The sequence below is a fragment of the Jaculus jaculus genome, chromosome 9 (assembly GCF_020740685.1).
Source record: "Jaculus jaculus isolate mJacJac1 chromosome 9, mJacJac1.mat.Y.cur, whole genome shotgun sequence".
Lineage (NCBI taxonomy): Eukaryota > Metazoa > Chordata > Mammalia > Rodentia > Dipodidae > Jaculus > Jaculus jaculus.
The window spans coordinates 75,396,442-75,412,565 of NC_059110.1; the positions used below are offsets into that span (position 1 = coordinate 75,396,442).

At 47.7% G+C, this 16,124-nt stretch overlaps 1 protein-coding gene across 3 annotated transcripts; it reads left to right on the forward strand.

Annotated features, from left to right (window-relative positions):
* Positions 1-14: 14 nt before the first annotated feature.
* On the forward strand, positions 15-6,374 carry Zmynd15 (zinc finger MYND-type containing 15). 3 transcript variants are annotated; one of them, XM_045159756.1, is made up of 13 exons: positions 15-1,026; positions 1,470-1,704; positions 1,794-1,949; positions 2,214-2,374; positions 3,462-3,605; positions 3,905-3,985; positions 4,130-4,246; positions 4,337-4,425; positions 4,515-4,613; positions 4,763-4,916; positions 5,004-5,062; positions 5,302-5,462; positions 6,197-6,374. In XM_045159756.1, exons 1-13 carry the CDS (start codon positions 447-449, stop codon positions 6,372-6,374), a joined length of 2,214 nt encoding a protein of 737 aa, XP_045015691.1. In that variant the 5' UTR covers positions 15-446. The 3 variants fall into 3 exon arrangements, with proteins under 3 accessions (XP_045015691.1, XP_045015690.1, XP_045015692.1); XM_045159755.1 differs by having other exon boundaries at positions 4,763-5,062; XM_045159757.1 differs by lacking the exon at positions 1,794-1,949.
* Positions 6,375-16,124: the final 9,750 nt, after the last annotated feature.

Here is a 16,124-nt window from a genome sequence, read left to right on the forward strand (position 1 = left end):
GGAGGAGCGGGGCGGCCAGAAAGGGATGGGTCTACTGGGGCTCACACCAAACTGATCCAAGCCCAAGAGATGTCCCAGCTCTTCCCATATCCCATCCACCAACACATCCAAAATGATACCTTCCTCAGCAAGCCTTTCCCTATAAGATTAGTCCCGTCATTGAAACCTCACGTTACAGGGTTTGAGTCCTCAACACTTGAGTCCGAAATCATCCCATCCCCGAGTACGACTCACTTTTAGCCCACCATGTCCACATGTATGCCCTCATTCTCATCCTTGTAAATTTGAATCTCAGCTCCTAAGACTCATCCATAGATCCCACCCTAAGTGAGCCTCCAAACCCACACATCCTCTCCTTTTGTGACCCAGCCCCAAACTGTCACCACGACTCTGGCTATATCCCGTCCTCTGCTCAGTGTGGGTCCAGGCCCGGTGCATCTGAAAACATGGAGTTTGTATCTGGATACCGTGATGAGTTCCTTGATTTCGCTGCTCTCCTTTTTGGCTGGTTCCGCAAGTTTGTGGCAGAGAGGGGGACCGTGGGGAATAGCCACGAGGGCCGATGGCGACAGCTGGAAGCTCAGATAAGGAGGTTGCCCCAGGACCCTGCCCTTTGGGTGCTCCATGTCTTGCCCAACCGTAGTGTGGGCATCAGCTTGGGACAAGGTGCAGAGCCAGGCCCTGGAGCAGGTCTGGGGGCTGCCCGGCTCCTGGGAGATGAGCCCCCTCTCCATCTGCGAGACCTGAGCCCCTATGTCAGCTTTGTCAGCCTAGAGGATGGGGAAGAAGGGGAGGAGGATGAAGAAGATGAAGAAGAGACTGGAGAGGAGAATGCTGGCACAAAAAAGGTGAAACCACAAGAGGGAGGGGAACCAGCAGCCCCCAGCAAGGAATCTCCCCAGAAAGCAAAGCTCCGGACGAAGGAGCCAGAGGCAAGCAAGAAGAAGGCAGGTGGTGAAGATGGCTGCGGAGAGGACAGAGGGGAGGCTGAGAGAGGAGCTGAGAAGAGGAAGGAACGGAGGACCGGTAAGAACACAGGCTGGCTCTGCCCTTCTTCCAGCCATCTTCCCTTTCCGAATTCCTCTCCTGCCACCCAGACCCCAGCTAGGAGTCACAAACTGATGGCTTTCATGCAGATGTACTCCAAGAAGTTGTAGTCATCAATCAAAGTGGTTATTTTTGTTTTGTTTTAATCAACATTTGAACATCGAAAGTAACAAAAACCTCGAGCCTGGATATGCACTTTCTCAAGAAAAATACCTTAAGTTTTGCAAGAATGCCTGTATTCTGTGTGGCCCTAATTCTGCTACTGTATAGCAGCCGTGTCCTTTAGATGGTGATGGCCCTCTGCCCAGTCCCCTGTACTCACTGATGTTACACACCTAGCCCTTTTGTACTTTGGAGTTTGGTCTCCCTGACTCTGACCATCACTGTCACTTACTGTTTCCCCAACTTTCCTCTTTCTGCAGAGGCTGCCCCCCTGCATCTTTCCTGCCTCTTACTGGTGACAGATGAGCATGGCACCATCTTGGGCATCGATCTGCTAATGAATGGAGTCCAGGGGAGTGTGGGTCAGGGCTCAGGGACTGAGACTCTGGCTCCTCGAGCCTATGCTCTTCTCTGCCACAGCATGATCTGCCCCATGGGCTCTGGGGACCCCCGAAAGCCCCGGCAGCTTACTGTGGGAGACGCCCAGCTGCATGGGTAAGGAAATCTGCTACTAGAGGGTGGGGAGGTGTGAGGTCTGCACTCCTGAACCCTCTCAGCCTGATGCCATCTTCATCCCCATTCAGAGAGCTGGAGAACCTAGTCCGAAGGTTGGGCGTGAAGTTAGCAAAGAGCCCCATGCGGGCATGGGGTCCTCGGCCAGGCTTCACTTTTGCCTCCCTTCGAGCTCGAACCTGCCATGTTTGTCACAAGCACAGCTTTGAAGTGAAGTTGACACCCTGGTGAGAAACCCACGAGGATGGAGTTTGAGGAAGACCTCTAACAGTCAGGCGAACCAAGAAAAAGGCAATCTAGGCCAGTGGAAGTTGCAGCAGACAAACAGAGGGAGGGCAAGGAAGGTAGAAGGAGATGGAAACAAGCTACTGGTAGCAGTTAGTTCAAGGGCATAAGACAAGCAGGTTCAATGGCATGTGGTCAGCTACAGGGCAGATGAGGAACTTCTGAGAGTAACAGTATGTATGTACCTGTCATCTGGTGTCTCCTAGCCCCCAGTGCAGTGCTGTCTTGTACTGTGGAGAGGCCTGTCTCCAGACTGATTTGCATCGATGCCCAGATGATGTGAGCCACCGGTTTTGGTGCCCAAGGCTTGCAGCTTTCATGGAGCGGTCAGGGGAACTGGCAACTCTCCCTTTCACCTATACCAAAGGTACCATAGGACGTCAAAGTAGCAGGAAAGGATGCTGAGACCAGGTCTTTGAGAGGGGTCTGGGTGCCAGGGAACATGAACCTGAGGTTGAAGGCTGTCATAGTCAGCTTCACACTGCTGGGATGAACCTCCAGACCAGACACAGTTATGGGAGGAAGGGAGTTTATTTGAAGCTTACAGGTCCAGGGGAAGTTCCATAATGGCAGAAGAACCTAGACCCCTTTTACAGGTCAACACAGAGAAGAAATAAAACACCATCAAAACTACAAGCAAACACACTCTAGGAACCCCAGGCAGAGCTCAAGCACTCTGCAAATCTTTAGGCTGAAATTCCAGATCTGCCCCCAAACACGCCTTAGGGCTGGACCCTAGGATCTGCCCATAGTGACACCTCTCCCAGCCAGGCAGCTGGAAATCCAAGAAGCTTTAACAAAACTGAATTTACTGGGGACATCCATTCAAAGTACCACAAAGGCTAAATAAGTTTGGCTGAAATCTATATCCCTGCGTGCTATGTATTTGGGCTAAGGGACTAGACTCCCAAGCTAGGAATAGGGTATTTAAAGCAGAAGACTCAGTGCCTGTATCCCTGAGAAAGCTTAGAGAATTTGAGGACAGGGAATTCAAATGCTTGCTTCCCACCCCCAGCACTAACAGGCAGCCTGACCTCAAACAGGTCACTTTAAGCCCAGTATGCTGGTGCATACTTATAAATCCTAGTAAACTTGAGAGGCAGAGGCAAGAATTTCCATGAGATCCTGTCTCAAAGCAAAAACAAAACAGAAAAGCCAGGCCCAGTGATGCTGGCCTATAATTTCAACACTTACAAGGGGCAGACAGGAAGATCAGGAGTTCAAAGTCATCCTCAGCAGCATAGCAGGTTTCAGGCCAGCCTGGCCTACATGAAACCCTGTCTCAAAACAAATAAGAAAATTGCTCCTTGGAGCCTGTTTTCCGTACACACTCTGCTAATGAATGGATTTTCTCCATATCTACAATAAGACACAGGGTCTTTGAGGGCAGAAAAGGAGAACTAAAGTATTTGGGGTTACCTACCAGGCCCTCAAACTCTCCTTTCCTTCTACAGAGGTGACCAGTGAAACCTTTAACAAGGAAGCATTCTTGGCCTCTCGGGGCCTTACTCGTGGCTACTGGACCCAACTCAGCATGCTGATTCCAGGGCCTGGCACTGGCACCCCCAGGCATCCCTGGGACAACCTTCTTCTCAGTGGTGTGTTGAGGCCTCAGCCTGAAAGAATGGGGGGGGTGGACCCGATCCCAGATAACCCCTCCCTATGTACATTAACCCTCTACCAACACTGTCAGGACTGTTTCAAACCTGCCTCCTCTCAGCTCTCTATGGAGTCACCCTTGTCTGACCCATCCGGTATCTCTGTTTCTGGTCGAATCTCACTCCTGCTCCAGCTCCATGCCCTCTCTCAAGGAACGGAGCCTTTTCTAGGAGAAATAGGGAAGTGGAACATGTAGGGATTTCCTGACCCCAACCCCTGCTTCTTTTCATACTCTTAGGGGATCCCTACCAGTTTCTTCAGGGGGATGGATCTGCTCTGATGCCTCCAGTGCCCCTAGATCCACCAAGGAGCCTCTTTGGTGAGCTGGATGGGTCCTGAAGGACCTAGGGGTTAGAACAGGGATCACAGGGCCTTTAGAAGCCTGGGTGGCTAAGGAAAAGGGAGCTATTAGAGGTTGGGCCCAGGACTGGGATCAGGTCCCCCAGTAACCCACTCTCCCTAGGTTCGTGGCAGGATTACTACCTGTGGCGGGGCCTCAGCCTGGACTCCCCCATGGCTGTGCTTCTCACCTACCCGTTGACTGTATACTATGTCATCACCCACCTGGTGCCTCAGTCCTGTAAGGACTACCGGGAGATGGGGGGGGGGCTGCAGGTGCAGGTGGGATAGTGAGGGAGACCATGTCCTTAACAAGCTGGCTTCTCACCAGTCCCTGAGCTCAACATTCAAAACAAGCAGTCACTGAAGATCCACGTGGTGGAGGCCGGGAAGGAGTTTGACCTTGTCATGGTGTTTTGGGTAAATCTCTCTCAGCCTAGGTGGTGAGCCCTGAGTGTAAGGGTGGACACAGAGGGGGACCCAGACCTGACCTTCTCTCTGTCCTTTAGGAACTTTTGGTCCTGCTTCCCCATGTGGCCCTGGAACTGCAGTTTGTGGGTGACAACCTACCTCCTGAGAGTGACCAGCAACACTTTACCATGCAGAGGGTGAGAGCTGGCTTGCCCTTCAGCCCTGATTGTGGTGGCCGGCTGGTTGGAACCCTGCCCTTTTTCTCCCAGCTGCTCCATCTCAAGTGGAGCTTTCTCTAGTACGCTGACTTCCAATCGCTTCCCCCATCCCACTCCTGGCCCCACAGGATGGTCCTGAGTTGTCTGTGCGTCCTGGTTCTGGGGTATCAGCCCGGCTCAGCTCTGGGACTAAGGAAAAGGGGGGCCGCAGGGATCTGCAGATCAGGGTGTCCGCCAGGCCCTACCACCTGCTCCAGGGACCCAAGCCTGACCTGGTTATTGGTAAGACCCTGCGTCTCATAGGCAAGAGTTTGGGGAAAATAAGAGAAGGAGACTATGGACACCAACATCTCTGTTCTCTCTGGGCAGGCTTTAACTCTGGTTTTGGTCTTAAGGACACATGGCTGAGCTCCCTGCCCCGATTACAGGTGGGTAATCTCACTAGCCCAGCCTTTGGACTCTCCTGTCCCCCATCAAGCGCTCCATCGACTTGAGGAGCACCCATGAGTCCCCCAGCCCCCGCACCTGAGCCTTGTAGTGCCTCTCTGCCATCATGCTCAGTCCCGGGGCCTTAGCTCTCAATCCTGTCTGCGGGGTGGGGCTTGGGAGGTGACTAGGAAAAGGAGCCTTCCAGGGAGCCCCTGAAGCCCTGAACCCTGCCTCCCAGTCTCTCCGAGTGCCAGCTTTCTTCACCGAGAGCAGCGAGTATGGTTGTGTGATGGACGATCAGACTATGGCGGTGGCCACGGGAGGAGGCACCAGCTCTCCACAGCCCAATCCTTTCCGCTCCCCGTTTCGCCTCAGAGCGGCTGACAACTGCATGCCCTGGTAAGAAGGACCCACAGCCCGCGATCTCTCTTCTGACCCATGGCTCCTCACACGCTGCGTCCTAAAAGGACCCTGCACTCCTGGGACCCTTCCTACCCCCAACCCTCCAACCTGGCTTCTCTGTCCTCGCTTCTTTGGCCACCCTTGAATGATCTCAACCACAACACAACTTTTTGGATATCTAACTAAAAAAAAAAAAAATCTCCCAACTCCTGCTGGCTCTAAAAAGATCCTGTGGGGCTGGAGAGATGGCTTAGCGGTTAAGGCGTTTGCCTGCAAGGCCAAAGGACCCAGGTTCAATTCTCCAGGACCCATGTTAGCCAGATGCACAAGGGGGCACACGCGTCTGGAGTTCGTTTGCAGTGGCTGGTGCGTCCATTCTCTCACTCTCTCTCCCTCTTTCTCTGTCAAATAAATAAAACTAAAATATTTTTAAAAGACCCTGTGAGCCGGGCGTGGTGGCGCACGCCTTTAATCCCAGCACTCGGGAGGCAGAGGTAGGAGGATCGCCGTGAGTTCAAGGCCACCCTGAGACTCCATAGTGAATTACAGGTCAGCCTGGGCTAGAGTGAGACCCTACCTCAAAAAAAAAAAAAAAAAAAAAAAGACCCTGTGGCACCAAGCCCTAAATATAGTCCCCTAGCCGCTCGCCACGCACACTGTCGCTCACTTGGTCACAAGCCCCGCCTCCGGGCAGCCAGGCCCCGCCCTGACCACGCCCGCCCACCCCGCAGGTACTGCAATGCCTTCATCTTCCATCTCATCTACAAGCCCGTGCAAGGCAACAACGGGGGTCGCCCGGCGCCCGGGCCCGCGCCCCCACCCCCCACGCCCCCCGACCCTACTCCCACCCCGGCCCGCAGGCGCCGAGCAGAGAAGAAAGCGGCGCGCGGGGCTCGCCGGCGCCGATGAGGCTGACATGACCGCAGTCCACCCGCCCTCCCCGAACAAGCCTGGGGAGCCCCCGGGCGGACTGGCTGGCAGGGCACGGAAAGTTCAATAAAAATACTTGTTCAAAACTACTGAGTTATCTGTGCGTGGCGGTGTACCTTTAATCCTGAAATAGGAGGATCTTCCTGAGTTCGAGGCCACCCTGAGACTATATATTGAATCCCAGGTCAGCCTGGGTTAGAGAAAGACCCTACCTGGGTTGGGTTGGGGGCTAACTATTGAGTAACTGAGTCCATGCTCATGATTGGGTCATTGTACTGGAAAAGGAGATAAGGTCTCAGGAGTGGCTTTGACCCATCTCTTTCTTTCACTCCCCTCTTATTTGGCGTCCAGAGAGAGACGGGAGCTATAGCTTTACTTGATAACCTCAAGTTTCCCTCCCAGTTTTTATGTCAGTAAGTCATCTTTCCAACCCCAGTAACATCAAGGATTCATGCCAAGGCAAGGGGAGACCAAAAAGTGTTCTAATTTTCATTAGTTGCTTTTCACCCCAGGGACAGGAAGCTGACTGTTTGCTTCTCAGGGTCCAAATGAAAGGCTTCCTCTGTCCAACTCTTTCTTGTTTCTTTTCTTTCTTTCTTTTTAATTTTTAAAATTATTTTGTTTTGTTTTTCAGGTAGGGTCTCACTCTATCTAGCCCAGGCTGACCTGGAATTCACTATGTAGTCTCAAACTGGCCTCAAACTTACAGCAATCCTCCTACCTCAGCCTCTTGAGTGCTGGATTTAAAGACACTCAGCACCACGTCTGGCCTAACTCTACTTTCTTTGATTGTTCATATCTCACATGCCCAGTGATCAATCATCTATTGCTGAACTGGTCTACCATAACCCAAATCCATCTGTTTAGAACCAATCTCACTACCCTCACATCAGAGCCAAAGGCCCAAGTATCCCTTCTAAGCCCCGCTGGGGCTGTAGCTCAGTGGTAGAGCTAACCCAGCTTATTCAAGGCCCTGACACGACGGAAAGTAACATGTAAAACACATGTGGCCCAGTCTGGGGAGTGGTTGAAAGCAGTTAGAGGCCTGTGTTTGCAAAGCCTGTCAGCCCTGCTTCAACTCCCTAGTACCCACGTAAAGTCAGATGCACATGGTGGGACATGCATCTGGAGTCTGTTACAATGGCAAGAGACCCCAGCACACCCATCCTCTCTCTATCTCTGTATCTCCCTCTCTGCTCTCAAATAAATAAAAATATTTGGGTCTTGGCCGGGCATGGTGGCGTACACTTCTAATCTCAGCACTCGGGAGGCAGAGGTAGGAAGCTTGCAGTGAGTTCGAGGCCACCCTGAGACTCCATAGTGAATTCCAGGTCAGCCTGGGCTAGAGTGAAACCCTACCTTGAAAAACCACACACACAAAAAAATTAGGGTCTTGTTCACAGGCAAGCACCTTAACCTCCTAAGTCATCTCTCCAGTCCCTGCCCCAAAACAAACAAATAAACATTTTGAACGAAGCTTTCCTGCTAAAATTCCTTCAGTGACTTCCTTTTCATTGTTACTACTATGTGTGTTTGCATGTAGGTATGTATGATGTGTGTGCGCCTCCCACAGGCCCACCAATGCGGAGATCAGATGACATCTGCGTGTTTGTGCTCTGCTTCCATCTTCTTTTCACAGCAGCGTGTCTGTTGTTTGGCTCTTGCATGTGTGTGCCGGTCTAGTTGGTCTTTGAGCCACATCGAACACACACTACATTACCACGCACGCTTGTGTGCGCATGCGCACACAACACACACACACACACACACACACACACACCCCTTGATTGGAGGTGAGGCAGGCTAGACAGGGGTAGGAAAACAAGAAGTACCTGTATGTTGTAGGAGGCTGACGCTGTGGAGCTGTATTACAGCAAAATCACCCCAAACTGGCTACAACTAACCAAGATAGCAGCTAGTTATCATTTGCTTCATTATAATGACATCTCCACATCAGTGGCATTGAAGAATTACCTGTCCCCAACCTAGGCCTGGTGGCTCTTGGAAGAACTTGGATGAAGGAGGCAGGAGGATTTCCTTCAGTTCAAGGTTAGTCTGGGCTACAGAACATGAGCCTGTCTAAAAAACAAAACAAAACAAAAAAAGAAGAAGGAGGAGGAGGAAGAAAGAAAAGAAAAGGGAAGGAAGGGGGAAAAAGTTACCTGCTTCCCATCATTCATCTGATGTCATGACATCATCACCCTGGAACCATATTCAAGGACAGGCAGGGAGTTAAACCCTGTTCTGGGGAAATCCCTACCTATTCCTAGAGTTCTCAGAACCCCTCTTCTCCCTTTTTCCCTCTCCCACTCCTTGACTCATGATTAACCCTCCCTTCTATTAAACTTTTCTGGAGAGATGGCTTAATGGCTAAGGCCCTTGCCTACAAAGCCAAAGGACCGAGGTTCAATTCCCGAGGACCCACGTAAGCACATGCATCTGGAGTTTGTCTGCAGTGGCTGGAGGCTCTAGCATGCCCATTCTCTCTCTCTCTCTTTCATAAACAAACAAACAAATAAAGTTTGCCCATAAAAAAACTGAACTATACATCTGGACCATGGGGGCTCATACATTTATAAACCCAGCACTCCAAAGGCTGAGGTAAGAGGAACACCTCAAGTCCAAGGCCAACCTGGGCTACAGAGTGGGTTCCAGGTCAGCCTGGACTAGAGTGAGACCCTACTTCAAAAAACACTCCCCCCACACACATTAAAAAAAGGGGTTGGAGAGATGGCTAAGGGGTTAAGGCACTTTCCTGTGAAACCTAAGAACCCAGGTTCAATTCTCTAGAACCCATTAAGCCAGACACACAAGGTGATGCATGAGCACAAGGTCACCAGTTGTCTCTCTCTCTCTCTCCCTCTCTCTGTCTTTTTCTCTCATAAGATAATAATAAAAAAACAAGCAAAAACAGATAAGCTATGCAGTACAAAGTCCAGCTTGTACTCATCCCTGAATATGTAGCTTTGCCCTGTAATAAGTTTCTTCCTAGCCTTTATTTATCTCTAAATTCTTTTCTTTTCTTTTTTTTTTTAAAAAATTTTTATTTATTTATTTATTTGAGAGCAACAGACACAGAGAGAAAGACAGATAGAGGGAGAGAGAGAATGGGCGCGCCAGGGCTTCCAGCCTCTGCAAACGAACTCCAGATGCGTGCGCCCCCTTGTGCATCTGGCTAACGTGGGACCTGGGGAACCGAGCCTCGAACCGGGGTCCTTAGTATTCACAGGCAAGCGCTTAACCGCTAAACCATCTCTCCAGCCCTCTAAATTCTTTTCTTAAACATTTTATTTATTTATTTGAGAGAGATAGGAAGAGGCAGATAAAGAGAGAGAATGGGCACGCCAGAGCCTCTAGCCACTGCAAACAATGCATGCACAGGCTTGTGCATCTGACTGACATGGGTCCTGGAGAATTGAACCTTGGGTCCTTAGGTTTCTCAGGCAAGCACTTTAACTGCTAAGCCATCTCTCCAGCCCTCATCTCTAAATTCTTTTTTTTTTTTTTTTCCATCTGTAAATTCTTTATTTGCTGGTGACAAGACTTGGAAACACCGGGTAGGGATCTCAGTCAGTCTCTCTGGTTGGTTGGTTGAGTCTGGGTTGTGACAGGATATTTCTATGTAACCTACACTGGCCTCAAACTCATAATCTTCCTGCCTCAACCTCCCCCCAAGTGTTGGGATTACAAGCATAAACCACCACACCCATGTTAATCTCTCTCTGTTTGAGACCTCTAGCATTCATCCACAGGTAACAGAAGCAGTGAGTTCAAGTCAGCAAGAAAAGGAAAGATGTGGGACCTGGGGAGATGGCTCCATGGGTAAAGCGCAGCTCTGAATTCCGGAGTTTAGGGCCTCAGGCCCCACATAAAAGCTGGAGGCTGTGGTGCCTTCTGTAATCCCAACGCACCCGCAGTGAGAAGGCCGAGACAGAATTCCCAGGACACTCATGAATGAGCAGCGAACAACAATGTCCCTGCCTATGAGAGACGCTGCTTATGAGAGGGGCCCTGCCTATGAGACACCCTGCCTCAAGGTAAAGACCAACCTGAAAATTGTTTTCTGACCACCACACAGGTACCATCATGAAATTCTCTTTCCTGTTTTTCTTTTCTTTTGTTTTTTAAAATTAAGCCTCAACATTGGCCTTGAACTGAAGATTCTCCTTCTTCAACCTCCTCAGGCCATGCCTATTCATATTGTTTCTCTTCTGCAAATAAGTAATTAAATAAATATTTTTTAAAATACTGTGTGGTTCACAGAAGAAAAATGAGCAACCAATCCAAACAAAATGAATAAAGAAATGCTTAGTCATCCTAGATCTTGGAGAAAGCATATCCTTGCACGCTTTTCTGGCAAGAATTTAGGGAATGGTTCTTTTCTTGGTGAAGGGAGTGGTAATGAGTTTTGTTTCCCTTCAATCTACCGGGAAACCAGGCTTCCCTCTTGGGCTGTAGGGACTGAAGCTAGGGAAAAAAGATAAGGGGGGGAGAAGGAAAACATGGTTGGGGGAAATTAAATAAGCAGTATAATAAGGCCCTGCCACTGTGCCAGGCCAGGCTAGACCTTTCTAGATTTGTGACTGAAAGAGGAGACTAGAAATTACAAGTGTGAGAAAGGGGAAATACAAGGTGCTATGAGGGCTAAAGTGGGGTGTCTAGCTTCAAAGTATAGGTTAGGAAATGCTTCCCTCCCCACCCTAAGGAAGTGAAGTAGTCATTAGTTGAGCAAGAAAATGGGAAATTCCACAATGAGTGTTTTTATTTAAATGCATTTGGCTGGTGGGCCAGAAGTGGCAGGAGATAAGCCTACAAGATCAGCCCCTTGAGGTTGGTGGTGACATCAAGACGGCATTGTCCTCTAGGTCCAACTATTGACTGATGGAAACTAAATCAGATAAATGACCAAATAACAACAACACCCAAGGAAATAATTGTCCTGTAGAATGTTCCCCTCAAATCAGTGGCATGAAAATGAAAACACCATACCCCAAAATAGTATGTGTGAGAGCTTGTTTCAAAAAAAAAAATGGGCTGGAGAGATGGCTTAACAGTTAAAGCACTTGCTGGCAAAGCCAAAGGACTCAGGCTCGATTCCCCAGTAACCGTGTAAAGCTGGATGCACAAGGTGATATATGCATCTGGAATTTGTTTCCAGTGGCTAGAGGCCCTGGTGTGCCCATTCTCTCTCTCTCTCTCTCTCTCTCTCTCTCTCTGTGTGTGTATGTGTATGTGTGTCTTTCTCTCTCTCTCTCAATAAATAAATAAAATGTTTTTTAAAATCAGGGATGAGAGGCTCATAGGCCCCACCCCTCCCGGAGGATTTGTAGTTACGGTTGCTGTAGGTGAGAGAGAAATTTTCTTCAACGATATAGCCACTGAGAAGATGCCTGCGCTCCTGTAAATAACCTCACACCCTGGTCACCAGGCAAACAAACATGAAAGGAGTTGGGGGTGATTTGGGGAAAAGAGGATCAGTGGAAGTTAGAGAGGGACAAGAGATGGAGGGTGCATACAATCAAAGTGTATTACATACATATATGAAAATATCATAATGAAATCCATTATTATATATGTGACATGTATGTTAATTTAAAAAACATTTTAGAGCTAGGCGTGGTGGCGCACACCTTTAATCCCAGCACTTGGGAGGCAGAGGTAGGAGGATCACTGTTAGTTTGAGGCTGCACTGGGACTAAAGGATCATTTCCAGGTCAGCCTGGGCTACAGTGAGACCTTACCTGAAAAAAAAAAAAGTATACTTTTTAAAAATATGGATCTAAGCTCTTTCTTTCTTTCCTTCCTTTAAAAAAAATTGTTTTCACTCTAGTTCAGGCCGACCTGGAATTCACTCTGTAGTCTCAGGCTGGCCTTGAACTCACGACGATCCTCCTACTTCTGCCTCCCAAGTGCTGGGATTAAAGGTGTGCACCACCACACCTAGCTTTTAATATTTTTTTTAATTTTTATTTATTTATTTATTTATTTTTGTCTTTACAAAAGCTCACATACCCAAAGCTGGCCTTGAACTTCTGATCCTTCTTGGATTTCAGAAGTGCATGACCATGCCTGGCTCTCAGTTGTTTCTCTTGTTTCAGTGCCCCCCACCTTGCATGTATAGTATGTACATTGTGTGTGTGCATGTGTATAGATGTTTGCACGCCCCCACACACATGGGAAGAGGCCCGAGGAGGATGCTGGGTAGTCGTCTGCTATCATTCCTCTCCTTTATTTCCCTGAGGCTGTCTCTGTCTCTCATTTACACTGGCTGACCAGTGAGCCAGAGCAATCCTCCTGTTTCCTCTCCCCCTGTCATCACTGGGTTCTCAGGCATGCACACACAATTACTTAAGTAACTAATTAATTAATTAATGCATATATATACCTATGTGAATGGGTGTGCATGAGGGCATGAATGTGGTCAGAGGACAACTTTAAAGTGTTTGTGCTCTTCTGAGATGGAAATTGGAGAAAGGAAATTTAGAAGCTCCTACCCCCAAGATTATGTCCTGTACTGCATAGACTTTTGTGTTGGTTATGTTCTGTACTGCAGTCTTTTGTGCTGACACTGTAGTTTTTGTATTGTTTCAAGGCCATGATCTGTGTTGCTGCTCCTATTGTAAATCAATTTATGCTTCATTTTATCTCCAAAGAGCAGCTGCAGACATCTGTCTGCTAACTAACCATTTTTTCTGTTTCTGTAAAACTTGCCTATCACATACTCAAGGTCCCTGGCACTAGGCAGGGCGGCTGAGCTCTGAGAATTAACAGTAATAACAGTAGTCCAAGGTAAGGCATATAAACTCTAAACCACCAAAAATCCGAGTCCAGGCTTTGGAAAAGATGCTCCTGGGCCCATGCTGGCATGAAAATAAACTCATTCTCCACTCAGTCTCTGGTGCCAGATCTACAAGCTTCAGTTTGCTGTCCTATTTCCCCCATCTTCTTTGATTGTTTTTCTTTTTTATTTTTTTTATTTTTTTTTTTGGAGTTAGGGTCTCACTCTAGCCCAGGCTGACCTGGAATTCATTATGGAGTCTCAGGGTGGCCTCGAACTCACGGCAGTCCGCCTGCCTCTGCCTCCTGAGTGCTGGGATTAAAGGCGTGCACCACCACGCCCAGCTTCCCCATCTTCTTTGAAACAAGGTCTCTTGCTGCTGTGAATAAACGCCAAGTCCAAGACTGGACCATGAGCTTCAGGTTATCCTGGCTCTTCCTCCCCTGCCATAGGTGTAGTGGGATCACAAATGCATGCACCATCTTCCACCTGGCTTTATGTGGGTGCTGGAAAATAGAACTTGAGCAGGCAGGCTTTGCAAACATGGGCCATTAACTGCTGAGTCATTTTCCTAGTCCTTTTAAGTTTCATATGTGGGTGTTGGAGGATCAAATTTGGATCTTCAGCCTTGCCCAGAAAATTCTCTTACCTACTGAACTACCTTCTTAACTCCTCTTTTTTCTTTTTTGTTTCTTCTTTTCTTTTCTCTCTGGTAGCTGAGCCATTAACAACTGAGTCTTCTGGGGGCATGCTTCATATTAAAACTGTAACACAAATACAGCATTTAAACTCTGCATTAAAAAAAATTTTTTGAGGCTGGAGAGATGGCTTAGCAGTTAAGCGCTTTCCTGTGAAGCCTAAGAACCTTGGTTCAAAGCTCAATTTCCCAGGACCCATGTAAGCCAGATACACAAGGTGGCACATGCATCTGGAGTTTGCAGTGGCCAGAGGCCCTGGCGTGCCCATTCTCTCTATCTATCTATCTATCTATCTATCTATCTATCTATCTATCTATCTATTTGCCTCTTTCTCTGTCACTCTCAAATAAATAAAAAATAAACAAAATTTAAAAAAATATATATTTTTGAGGTGGAGAGATGGCTTGGCAGTTAAGGTGTATATCTGCCTGTGAAGCCAAAGGACCCAGGTTCAATTCCCTAAGACCGACGTAAACCAGATGCACAAGGTGGCGCATGCATCTGGAGTTTGTTTACAGTGGCTGAAGGCCCTGATGTGCCTCTCCCTCTCTCCGTCTCTCTCAAATAAATAAATAAAAACTATTTTTATATTTTTATTTTATATTGTATAACATATATTATATCTTAACATTTTTTTATATTTGAGAGAGAGGGAAGAAGCAGAGAAAGAGAAAGAAAGAGAACGGGCATGCCAGGGCCTCCAGCCACTGCAAACGAACTCCAAGCACATGTGCCACCTTGTGCATCTGGCTTATGTGAGTACTGGGAAATCAAACCTGGGTCCTTGGGTCTGCAGGCAGGTGTCTTAACTGCTAAGCCATCTCTCCAGCCCTAAACTCTGCAGTTTTATCCTAAAAGTAGCAGCAAATACATAAATAAGAAATAATCATTCCTCTACTCCAATATAAACTTACGGACATTGTAACTTGAAGTTCCTCAGTTTGTATTGGAACAGAGTTACCAGCAGATGGACTTTGGGAAAGTCATTCAATCATGAACAATCTGATCTAATCAACGGATCCATCCCTCAACAGATTCATAATATGGCTCCATTATTGGAAGGTGGTAAGACTCAACTTGAGGAAGTCGCTCATGGTGGGAGGCATGCCTGTTCCAGGCCCTTCTCTTGCCTTGCTTCCTGATTACCATGAGGTAAGCAGCTCGATTCTATCACACTGAGGTAGAAATTGGAGAAAGGAACTTTAGAAGCCCCTATCACCAAAGTTATGTCCTGTACTGCATAGACTCTTGTGCTGACACTGTACTTTTTATATTGTTTCAAGGCCATCATCTGTGTTGCTGTTCCTATTGTAAATCATCTTATGCTTTGTTTTTATCTCCGTAGAGCAGCTGCAGACATCTGTCTGCTAACTAACCATTTTCTTCTGTTTCTGTAAAACTTGCCTATCATATACTCAAGGTCTCTGGCACTAGGCCAGGGTTTTGAGCTCTGAGAATTAACAATAATGAGGACAGCCCAAGATAAAGCATCTAATCTCTGAACCACCAAGAATCAGAGTCCAGGCTTTGGAAGAGATTTTTCTGGGCCCATGGTGGTAAATTGATTCTGCACTCAGTCTCTGGTGCTAGTTCTGTGAGCCTCAGTTTCCTGTATCACCACCATGATGTTCTGCCTCACTCAGGCCCAAAACACGAGAGCCAGCTGATAGTGGACAGAAAGTTGTGAACCACAACAAATCCACTCTCCCTTAAGTGGTTTTCACAGGTATTTTGTCACATAGCAGTGAAAAGTCTGACACAATTTATAATAGAAACCCCATGACTACTGAAGCTAAAATATTTACATTTGCAGAAAAAGTTTGCTGACTCATTCTAGAGCAAGATTTTGAAAACACAGGTTTATGACAAACTGTGTGAATCATAAAGTCATAAGTAAGTCTCAAAAACATATTCTTAGCTGGGTATGGTGGCCCACACCTGTAATCTCAGCACTTGGGAGTGGAGCCAGGAGGATCAGGTCAGGGTCATCCTCAGCCACATGGAGTTTGAGACTAGCTCGGGCTACATGAGACCCTGTCTCATAAAACAAACAAGAAATATTTTTGATGAAATAGAACAGAACAAAGGTATTAATACGTACTAATACGTGGTAGTAAATACTACTTTATGAGATGTTTGGTTCACTTATAGATGTAATAAAATGTATGCTTGTTGCAGTCAGGTTCACATTGCTGGTGGAATGCACTGGACCAAGAGCAGCTTGTGGGAAAAGAGGGTCTATTTTGGCTTACA

What these genes read in the sequence shown, in the direction of transcription:
- Zmynd15 (XM_045159755.1), top strand. Translation starts at nt 447, where the DNA reads ATGGAGTTTGTATCTGGATACCGTGATGAGTTCCTTGATTTCGCTGCT. An exon ending in GGACAACCTTCTTCTCAGTG is followed by an intron (nt 3,606 to 3,904) that starts GTGTGTTGAGGC and finishes TCATACTCTTAG; the next exon opens with GGGATCCCTACCAGTTTCTT. An exon ending in GCTCCCTGCCCCGATTACAG is followed by an intron (nt 5,063 to 5,301) that starts GTGGGTAATCTC and finishes CCTGCCTCCCAG; the next exon opens with TCTCTCCGAGTGCCAGCTTT.